At 42.8% G+C, this 11223-nt stretch overlaps 2 protein-coding genes across 2 annotated transcripts in view; one reads left to right on the forward strand and one right to left on the reverse strand.

The window, feature by feature from the left end:
• Window positions 1–3093, forward strand: part of LOC116973727 (dynein heavy chain 8, axonemal-like) — a 622328-nt gene extending 619235 nt beyond the window's left edge. The window contains 2 exon segments of the mRNA XM_033022036.1: window positions 660–781; window positions 2618–3093. Coding sequence (XP_032877927.1) covers window positions 660–781; window positions 2618–2905 — 410 coding nt within the window. The 3' untranslated portion in view covers window positions 2906–3093.
• LOC116973728 (MAD2L1 binding protein) lies at window positions 3043–10788 on the reverse strand. Its single transcript, XM_033022037.1, has 2 exons — window positions 10288–10788; window positions 3043–5916 (listed from the first exon to the last, which is right to left on the reverse strand). Exons 1-2 carry the CDS (start codon window positions 10786–10788, stop codon window positions 5380–5382), a joined length of 1038 nt encoding a protein of 345 aa, XP_032877928.1. The 3' UTR covers window positions 3043–5379.
• Window positions 10789–11223: the final 435 nt, after the last annotated feature.

The following is an 11223-nucleotide window of genomic DNA, read 5'->3' on the forward strand; positions in this document are numbered from 1 at the left end:
AAATTTTAATGGGGGGGGGGGGGCAGTCAGACTGGTCGGAGAACTAGGATGGGGGAGGGATGGGGAGATTGGGAAAGGAAGGGTTACTTGAAGTTAGAGGTCAATATTCATGCTGCTGGGGTGCAAACTACCCAAGCGAAATATGAGGTGTTGTTCCTCCAATCTGCACTGAGCCTCACTCTGATAGTGGAGGAGGCGTTGAAAGTGTTTTATGGGGATAGGAGGGGGGAAGTTAAAGAGCACAATATGGGAAGATAACCAGATTATTGTAGTAATCAAATATACAGAAAACAATGGCTGAAATCAAAGTTTCAGCACCAAATGAGCAATTGATTTGATTAAGGTCAAATATAATGCTAAAATTGCAAATAATCTAATTCAACCTCAGCTTGGCATGTAAAAGGAATAGAATCGATGGCTAGGGAATACAGTTTATAACAATATTTAATTCCCGAGGGGGTTCGCGTTAAGTAAATGGCTATATTGTCACGTGCAGAAGTGCTTCATTGACTCTGGAATCCCTAGAAAACCTGGAAGGAACAGAAAGTGTTATGGAAATACAATACCTAACTTGCTGAGCACTTCAATATTTTTTGTGCTATTTCAGATGTACAGCAACAAACATTTCATTTTAAAGATATAAATTATTTTGTGCTTAGGGTTCTTAACTGCAATGAGGCAGGAAGTAACACGAGCACATAGAGGATGGGCATTGGACAGTGTCACTCTGCACAATGAAGTAACAAAACTGATGAAAGAAGAGATCAAAATGCCACCTCCGGTATGTATGCATTAGTTTATGGCTTGGCGTTTGTTCCATATTTAAAAGTTAAATTCTGGTTGAAGAGGAACGCCTGAGCATTCAATTAGTGTTTCAATTTTTTCTTTCGAGAGGTATCCCCAATCGCCTACATTTTAGTTTAAAAAAGCCAAATACAGAGAAGTGAGTGTACTGGATTTTTGGGCATTTCCTATAGATTGGATGGTTGTAAATATCATTTCCACTGTATTAAAGAGAGGGAAGAGAGAAACATGGCAATGTTTCTCCAATATCACTAGTAAGGAAGATGTTGGAATCTACTTTTATGAAGATCTCACACAAAGAAATTAGAAAATCATTGTAATTAGACAGAGCAATACAAATTATAAAAATAAAATCCATACTATGTAGGATATAACAAGCGGAAAAGGGGTAGCCAATCGATGTATGAATTTTGATTGTTTTAAATCATTAAATAAAATGCCAAATTACTTGCTGCCCAAAAGAGGAAACTAGAGATCATTTGTAATATGGAATTGACAGAGCAGGAATAATCAGTTCAATATTAATACTTCTATATTTCCATAGTTTCCTCATATCCAGAATTATCACCCCACCAGCCTACATATTAAATGGTTAATTTCTGTTGCCACCACCTGACATTCCTTTCTCAGCATTCTGTAGGAACCTGGTTCACACTTTTTTCACCTTTGTCAGGTATGCTTCTCCTACACTGGCACAGGCAGCCACAAGAAATACAGCACCTGCCTCTTTCCATATTACGAAATTGATAATGTATGAGACAAAAAAAGGTCCTAGCACCGATCTTTGTGGTACACCACTCGTCACAAGCTTCCAATCACAAAAACAATCCTAAACCAATATCTTTTGCTGCCCACAGCCAGTTTTTAATCTAATTTGTCTTGGTTTAATTGGCTATAACCTTTTGGATCAATTTCCCCATGGGTACCTTGTGAAAGTTCTCACTGTGGTTCATGTAGATCACACCAATCACACTGCCCTCATCAACACATTTTGTTTCTTTAAATTTTTTTAATCAAATTCAGGGAGGATCTCCCCTCCTATTATTTTTTTGTGATTAATGGAGGCACAATCAACCACATATACTGGAATCTGGAGCAAAAACTAGCTGCTGGGTCAAGTGGCATCAGTGGAAGCAAAGGGATGGTTCACATTTCGAATCGAGACCCTGGATCTGGAATGTTAGCTAAATCTCTAGCTTTATAAATGTAGGGTTGGGCGAGGTGGGTGGGGAGGGACGAGAGGCAGGTATATCACCACTTTTATCTTTTTTTTTCTATTTCTCTCTTCTCTCTTTCTTTTACCCACTCTGGCAGTCTACAGGTCCTATCTTTGCACATCTCATTTTTTCTCTTCCTTGTTCTTTCTCTTTTCTTTTCTTCTAATTCTAAGCTAAAAAAAACAACTAAAAAAAATGTAGCCTAATCATGAGCCTCAAAATGTTTCCAATAACTACTTTACCGCTAATATTCAACTCACAGACCCATAATTACATGGCTTATCCTTTCTTTAATAAAGGTGCCACATATACTATCTCCAGTCATCTGTGACTAATGAAGATTTTATAAATCTGTCTAGGGATAATGGAAACAGATTCAATACTAATTTTTTTAAGTAGAAAGATATCCAAGAAGGAAAATGGCTGCAGAGTAAGACTATCTGGGCAACTCTACCAAAGACCCAGAACAGATATTATACCAGTGGCTTCCTTCAGTCAGTACTGTATAATTGAGACAACCTTTTTCTATACTGTAGAATTCACAGGTTCTGGGAAGATTTTTTTTTGATTTCAATCTCTGCATGCTTGCTTGGTAGGAAGGAGTATATATCCATGGTCTTTACCTTGACGGAGCAGGTTGGGACAGAAGAAACACAAGACTGACTGAGCCCACTGCAAAGGTTTTGTTTACAATGCTACCAGTCATCTACATATTTGCCATCAATTCTACTGCACCAAAGGATCCCAAGCTGTACATCTGTCCAGTCTATAAAAAGCCCCAACGTACTGACCTGATGTTTATTACTGCCCTCTGTATGAAAACAGTCCAGTCACCTGATCATTGGATCCTGAGAGGGGCAGCCCTGCTCTGTGACATCAAGTAACACCAATTGTCCAAGGAAAGTAGAGTGCAGAAATAATTTAAGTGTTTTTGAAATTTGTTCATTAGCAGTTTGCATTTATAACACTATGATTATAGTAAACAGAATTACAAATATTATTATATTGTGCATTATAAATGTAAAGAGAAAAGTACTGTTCTTTATTTAATAAATTACATTTTTGAACTGTATCATACGATATTTTCCACCTTATTGCTTGATAATCCACTGAATATAATCAACCAATAAAAGTGCAGCAGTTACAGAAGCAAAAAAAACGGGGGAAATTCAGCTGAGCTACAACTATAGGTCAGGTTCCTTATGTTTACACAAACCATTATAAATATTAAATATTACCTTACAGAATCCTATTTCTGTTCATGTAGCTTCCATTCTGTTCATGTTGCACTGCGTTCACATTACAATTTGACATCTCTAAGTTTGCTGTCTGAACTGAAGCTTTAGATGTTACCATCATCTTGAACACCAAGTTGCAAGTTCAGGAGTGGTCAATGAAGTTCCACTAAAGCACAGGTTTTTTGATAAATACGTTTATTTTTCATGTTCTGTTATTTAAAAAATAAATGCGTTGATTTTGAGCATCATATTTGAAAACTGGATGTTGATACAATACGGCTTGCAATTAATTTTTTTTAAATCGAGATACTTAAAGCTTTTACAATGCTGTTATTAAATGCATTGTAAAGAGCAGCCTGTTGGGACAACATTTTACACCCAAAAATACTGATTGTTCTTGGGATTGGTCCAGAGTCTGTAGCATTCCTTTGTGTTTTGGTCAAGGATCAACTCATTGTGAAGCCAAGTCCATTCCTGCCCTCTGGATAGCTTTCCAAAATAGGTAACCATGCTCAATATTTTTCAGCAAAGGTGTCCAGGGGGCAACAGTTACTCAGCAAGCAAGAGTATCAAGTAATTACAATTAAAAATCAGTATTCCTGTCCAAGATGGCAATTAAACAGTTCACATCTCTAATTAGGTATTGTCACAAAGGCAGGCCTGAGTTAACCTCATTTAGGAAGGATCACCCCAGAAAATCCAAGTTTTTATCAAAAGCAAGTAGAGTGCATTAATGACCACCGTCCAGTGGCTCTGACATCTACCATCATGAGGTTCTTCAAGAGGCTGGTCATGGCGTACATTAACTTAAGCCTCCCAGACAACCTTGGTCGACTGCAGTTTGCCTACCGTCGCTTCAGGTCCACAATGGGAACCTACACTCAACTTGAATATCTCTAACATGTCCACATTGACCATTGCCCTGCCTTCAACACCATAATCCCAACCACTAATTGTATAGTTCCCAGTCCTAGGAGTCTATCCCCCTCAGCACAAGGATCCTTTATTTCCCGACTCATAAACCACAATCAGTGAGAAAAGGCGACAAAACATTTTCCACAATAATTCTAAAAACCCAGCAGGCTGCATTCTCAGCCTGTACAGTATGACTGCAGCCAAATTCTGCTCTAACATCATAAATTTTCAGATGACATCTCTGTGATGAACTAGATCTCAAACAACGACAAAGCAACCTACAGAAAGGAGATAGAGTGTTTAGGAATATTGATGTAAAGATAACTTTGCCACCAAGATGTGAGAGCTAATTATTAACTTCAGGAAGTGAGATTCTGTTACACCCCAATCAGCATCATTGGTTCGGAAGTGCAGATGGTCGGGAGCTTCAAATTCCTAGGCATAAACATCACCAACAGTTTGTCCGGGACCATCCATATAAAACCTATAGCCAAGAAGGCAAACCAACACCTCTATTTCCCAGAAGGCTTAGGAGGTTCAGTATATCTCCAGTGACTCCTACCAACTCTACAGATGCACCACAGAAAGCATGATCTCAGCTTGCATCACAGCTTGGTTTGGCACAGCTCTGCCCAAGTCCACCAGAAAATGCACTTGTGGATGTAGTCAAACCTCACCAAGCCCCCCCCCCCCCCCAAAATCAATTCCATATACATTTAATGCTTCGTCAGGAACAGCCAATATAATCAGGGACCATTTTCACCCCGGTCATTCCCACTTCCATTGGGTAGAAAATACGAAAGCTTTAAAGCACGTACCATCAGACACAGAAACAGCTTCTCCCTTCCTGTTTACAGACAACTGAACTGTCCTCCCATAGCTATGGTGTGGTCACGATCTTCCGACCTATCTCCTGGACTGCACATTTTCTCTGCAACACCATATTCTGCCACATAAGTTCTCCCTTTGTACCACCTGTTGCACCTGTATGACTTGATTCATGTATAGTATGATTTAACTGGATTGCACACAATCAAAGCTTTTCACTGAATTTCACTACATGATAATAAATACAATACCATCCCCACTGGTACAAGAAGCTGCCCAAAGGCAAGCCTTGTTTTAACTTTAAAACCACACAATTACTGTAAAACGATGCAGCTAAGAAGCCACACAATTATTGTAAAAAGATGCAGCTAAGATTATCATAAATAATGAAATCCCTTGATTGTTATGGGTGCTTGAAACCAAATGTAATCATCATTGTTGTAGCTTGGTCTCTGTTCCAAAGCTGAAGTTAAACTGACGGTGTCACTGGCCATGCTAATAATCAGCCTCCTGGTGCGAGTTGGAACCCTGTAGTTCAGTTTGGGTCGAAACCATTGTATTCCACAATTCCTTTGAGCTTGAACAAGAAGCACAGTGTTCATCAGAGGAGCAGATTTCAGCTCGTTGAAGAGATCCTTGATAAAGAGTGTGTGAAAAAGTTGACGGATGCATGAAATTGTTTTCAAGCTCTCTTCATTGCTGCCAAAGGCAACTTGCTCCATGTTGACCTCGTACATTTCCTTTGGATTGACAACACTGCCACCTAATAGGATGTGCACGCAAGGAACCAGTGTCAACATAAACAGTGTCTCCAAATTCTGAAAAACCTCTTCCAGTTCCAGCAGTATTCTCTGAGATTTCTTGCAATTATTTTGCTCATTTCTTAATGATCGTGGCATCACAGAACTGTCATCCTAAGCAGGCAAGATCAGAATATAACAATCCTTTAAGACACATACATAATGCACATACATTTTTACATATTGTTCTAAATCACTTTTAATAAGTTACACCAACAGTTCAAAATCCTTGTGAGAAGCAATCTGTGAATCACCACTGTAACTGATATTTCAATCTTCCCACAGAAGCTAAAGATATGGTTGCATTGCAGAATAAAAAATCTATAGTGCATGTCACAGTCCACACATTTTCTGCAACCTTCTGTGCACCCTATCTATCGACCAATTATCAATATTGCATAAGAGGCACGTACTTTTTTGAATACATGCATCTGCAGCTCTACCTTGAGGGAAAATAAACTGAAAAGCTAAGGGATAAGAGAATAAAGTCAGAAGTATATGAAGTGTGCAGTCAGGGTAAAGAATGAATAAATAGGGTAGATAGTCAGAGTCTTATTCTCTCCCCTCCCCCTCCCCCCCCCCCCCCCCCCCCCCCACAAAGGTTGAATTGAATTATATTAAAGAACATAAATTTAAGGTGAGAGAGGGGGCAAGTTTAAAGGCTCAGTTTAGTTTGGAGATGCATGGCTGAAATAGGCCCTTTGGCCCACCAAGTCTGCGCAATCCCCATACACTACACTTATCCTACACACTAGGGACAATATACAATCTTTACAAAGCCAATTAACCTACAAACCTGTACCTCTTTGGAATGTGGGAGGTAACTGGAGCGCCCTGGGGAAAACCCCAAACACAGGGAAAACATACAACCTCTGTACACATAGCACTCATAGTCAGGATCGAACACAGGTCTTTGGCACATTTCTATCAATTCTATCGCAATTCTATCGCTGCTCCACCTGTGGGAAAGGCAACTTTAAAAAAATGCAAACTGGTAAATATCTGGAATGCACTGCCAGAGGAGGTGGTGGTGCAGATACAATAACCATGTTTAAGAGGTATTTAGATAGGCACATGAACAGATAAGGAATGGAGGTATATAGACCAAGTGCAGGCATACGGGATTAGTTTAAACTCACATCATGGTTAGAACAGACTTGGTGGGCCGAAGTGCTTGTTTACATGCTAATTCCTCGATGTTCATCTTTGGGATGTGGTAGAAAACCAGAGCACTGAGAGGAAATCTATGAAGACACATGGAGAATGTACAAACTACATGCACATAGCACCAGATGTCAGTATTGAAACTAAGATACTGGTCCTGTGAGGCAGTGTTGCCAAGGTTCGAGACAAACGGCTCTTTGCATCAATAAGTACCACTTTGTTTTCTAAACTTAAGATGACTATCAGTTTATTTTTTTCAATCAATTTTCTCCTTCTTGGGAACCAATATGAAACAGTTCATCACCTCAACAGCAAATAATTCCTTCTTTAGATACAGAGGCCAAATCACAAGCCCACATACTGCCTACAAACCACCCTGTCCTTGGTATAACCTTGCTCATCTCATTGGAAGAGGATTTCTCAAATCACTACACGGCACTTTATAGCTCATTTTGTCATTGAGCCAACAATCACCAAATCCTTGTAATTGGTTTAATCAAAGCAAGGCTTCAAGTTCCATTGATCATGAATAAGATTTAAAATGACAACAGGTAGCAGGTACAGTAGCACAGTGGTGACAGTACTGGACTTGTAAGGGTAGTGTAAGGCAGTGATCTGAAGACATAAGTTCAAATCCCACCATGGCAGCTACTGAAATTAAATAAAGCAATTAAATTAATCTTTTAAATACATATGGGGGAAAGGTTAACTAGAGAGAGTGGGACCTCTCAGGAATCCTCTGTGTGGAGCCACAGGAGATGGGCAAGGTCTTCAATTAGTATTTCTCCTCTGGAGATGTAGAACAATGAATGAAAGCTTTACAAAAAAGTAACAATGATAAAGGAAACATGCCATTGTTAGGTGTTTGTTGGGTGAAAACAAGAACCTGGTGTGACTTTGGTGGGGGAGATACGGAGAGAGAGGGAACGCCGAGGTTACGTGAAGTTAGAGAAAACAATATTCATGCCGCTGGGCTGTAAGCCGCCCAAATGAAATATGAAATGCTGTTCCTCCAATTTGTATTTTGCCTCACTCTGACAATGGAGGAGACCTAGGACAGAAAGGTCAGTGTGGGAATGGGAAGGAGAATTAAAGTGTTTAGCAATCGGGAGATCAGGTAAGTCCAGGCGGACTGAGTGAAGGTGTTCAGCGAAAGGATCGTCCAGTCTACGTTTGGTTTCGCCGATGTATACGAGTCCACATCTTGAACAACAGATACAGTAGATGAGGTTTGAGGAGGTGCAAGTGAACCTCTGCCTAACCTGAAAGGACTGTCAGGGTCCCAGGACTGAGTCGAGGGAGGAGGTGTAGGGACAGGGGTGTTTCTCCTGCGGTTTCATGGGAAGGTGCCGAGGGAGGGGGTGATTTGGGTGGGAAGGGATGAATTAACCAGGGAGTTGCGGAGGGAACGGTCTCTGCAGCAGGTGGAAAGGGGTGGCGATGGGAAGATGTGACTAGTGGTGGGACCCCATTGGAGGTGGCAAAAATGGCAGATTATGTGTTGTATGCAACGGCTGATGGGGTGAAAGGTAAGGACTATGGCGACTCTGTCTCTGTTTTCGACTAGGGAGAGGGGAAGCTAGAGCGGAGCTGCAGGATATCGAGGAAACACGAGTGAGGGCCTCATCTATGATGGGAGAGGTGTACCCTCGTTCCCTAAAGAATGAGGATATCTCAGATGTCCTGGTATGGAACACTTCATCTTGGTCACAGATGCAGCATAGACGAATGAATTGGGAGCAAAGGATAGACCATTTATTTGCAGGAAGCAGGTTGGGAAGAAGTGTAGTCAAGATAGTTGTGGGAGTCAGTGGGATTGCAATAGACCTCAGTCGATATAACAGACCTGTTTACTGAAATGAAAGTGGACAACTTTAAGCTTGTTTAGAACCTTAAGATTTGAAAAGAAAACAAGAAATTTATAACACAAACATGTTGTTCAAACTAACAGGCTAATGTATTTTCTCAAGAAGGATATTGAGGTATTAAGAACAAGTCAGTCAAGTGGTGTGGGGAGAGAGCAAGTGTTTAAGTCAAGATTAGTTCAGGCATGATCTGACTGAATACAAGCAAGTGATCACTTGGCCGACTTCTACTTGTTCAAGAAGATAGACACAGACGCTGGAGTAACTCAGCGGGTCAGGCAGCATCTCTGGAGAAATGGAATAGGTGACTGCTTAGTTTGAGACCTTCAGGCTGGTAGTCATGAAGAGGGAAACTAAAGGTACAGAATAAATCTGTGCCTGGTGGCCAAGGAGGCCACAATGATCCATTGTTGGCTGTGAAGGAGGTCATAATGAAATGATACGAACAGTGAAACTAGCAGGACAACTAGGGTGGGGGAGAGATGGAAAGAGAGGGAAAGCATGGGTTACTAGAAATTAGGGAAATCAGTATTCATATTGCTGGGTTGCAAGCTGTCCAGCCGAAATACGAGGTGTTGTTCGTCCAATTTGCGTTGGCCCTCACTCTGACAATGGAGGTGGTCTAGGACTAAATGTCACTGTGGGAATGGGAGTTAAAATGTTTGGCAACCAGGGGCTCGCATAGGCCAAGGCAGACTGAGCGCAGGTTTTCAGCAAAATGATCACTCAGACTGCGCTTGGTTTCGCCGATTTCTAGGAGTCCAAACCGAAGGGGGATACAGTAGATGAGGTGCTAATTAACCTCTGCCTCACCTGAAAGGACTGCCTGGGTCCCTGGATGGAGTCTAGGGAGGAGGTATAGGCACATTTCATCTCCTGCGGTTACCAGGGGAGGGGGTGGTTTGGGTGGGAAGGAATGGGCAAACCAGGGAGTTGCAGAGAGAACGGTCTCGGCGGAAATGGGTGGAGATGGGAAACAGAAAAATAGGTGCAGGAGTGCAGCACTGCCATTCAATATGATCATGGCTGATCATCTAAAATCAGTACCCTGTTCCTGCTTTTTCCCCAAATCCCTTGATTGTTTTAGCCCTAAGCTAAATCTAACTCTCTCGAAAACATCCAGCAAATTGGCCTCCACAGATTCACAACTCTGGGTGAAAAAGATTTTCCTCATCTCAGTCCTAGAAGGTGGTGAGATCCCCTTGGAGGAGGCGAAAATGTCGGAGGATTAGGTGCTGTAAGCGACGGCTCTTGGGGTGAAAAGTGAGGCTCCTCTCACTCCCATCCACAACATGTTTTCCCCCCCAATAAAATATACTTTTGCTGCGAACCAAACCATACGTTTAACGTCGTCACTGCTAGATTTAATGAACCGGTCATGAAACTTAAAGTCGTCTGTCCAGCTTTTCAGTTGCGACTTAACTTAATTCTGATGCCACTTTGCTGCAATACTCACCGGGTTGCAGTCTCTCCTGCCGAAGAAGGCCAGCTGGTCGTAGGGGAGCGGCAGCTGCTGTCTCTGGTACAGGACGTGTTTCAGCAGCTCACCCACCAGGCGGCAGCAGCTTCGCCGAGTCACTTGTCCGGGGAAGAGCACGGACAGATCGGCGTCGGGCCTCGCCCCAACAGTGGAGCGCCACCCGGGGCCCAGGCCGCCGCCGCCGGCCGGTTTCCCATCTCCAGCCCGCAGTCCAGCTCCGCAGTCGGGCCCCGACCCTTCCTCCCCCGCCCGCCCGGGTCCCGGCCCCTCTTCCCCGGGTACACCGGCCCCATACTGCGGCCCCTCTCTCTCCCCCTCCCCAGGGCCGCTGAAACCGAGCTCCGGTCCGCTCTCTCCCTGGGCCTGGGCCTGGGCCTGGGCCTGGGCCTGGGCCTGGGCCTGGGCCTGGGCCTGGGCCCGCACTGCGGGGACCTTCACCGCGGCCTCTCTCCCTCCAGCCCGGGCCGCCGCCGCCATTTCAAATCTCCCTCTGCAGAGCGCGCGCATGCGCGGACTCAGCATGCCACATGCGCAGTCGCATCCAAAGATCCTCCAGCGGAGCAAGATGGGCCCGACTGCGAAATGCAATGGGATGACGTGTAGTAGCTACGGAGCGGATCCTGGGCATTTTTACCGCCCATTTTAGTAACCGGAACCTACCCGACCCGACTCGCAGTGTAATCAACGTTGCGGGGGAACAGTTTGTGTGCGTGATATAGGGTTAGATTCATAAATCTGTTAGTTCATAATTCTGTTAATTCTTGTCAAGAATAAAATTTGACTGGTAATTGTCTTTTTTTATGTTTTTTTTAATTATTTCTTTTTAAATGGCTCACATGCTGTGGTTGAGTTGATTTTGTATTACACTTGCACTCTGTAATTCATTCATCTAAGCACACTAATGTAATCACA

Source organism: Amblyraja radiata, chromosome 5 (assembly GCF_010909765.2).
Source record: "Amblyraja radiata isolate CabotCenter1 chromosome 5, sAmbRad1.1.pri, whole genome shotgun sequence".
NCBI lineage: Eukaryota > Metazoa > Chordata > Chondrichthyes > Rajiformes > Rajidae > Amblyraja > Amblyraja radiata.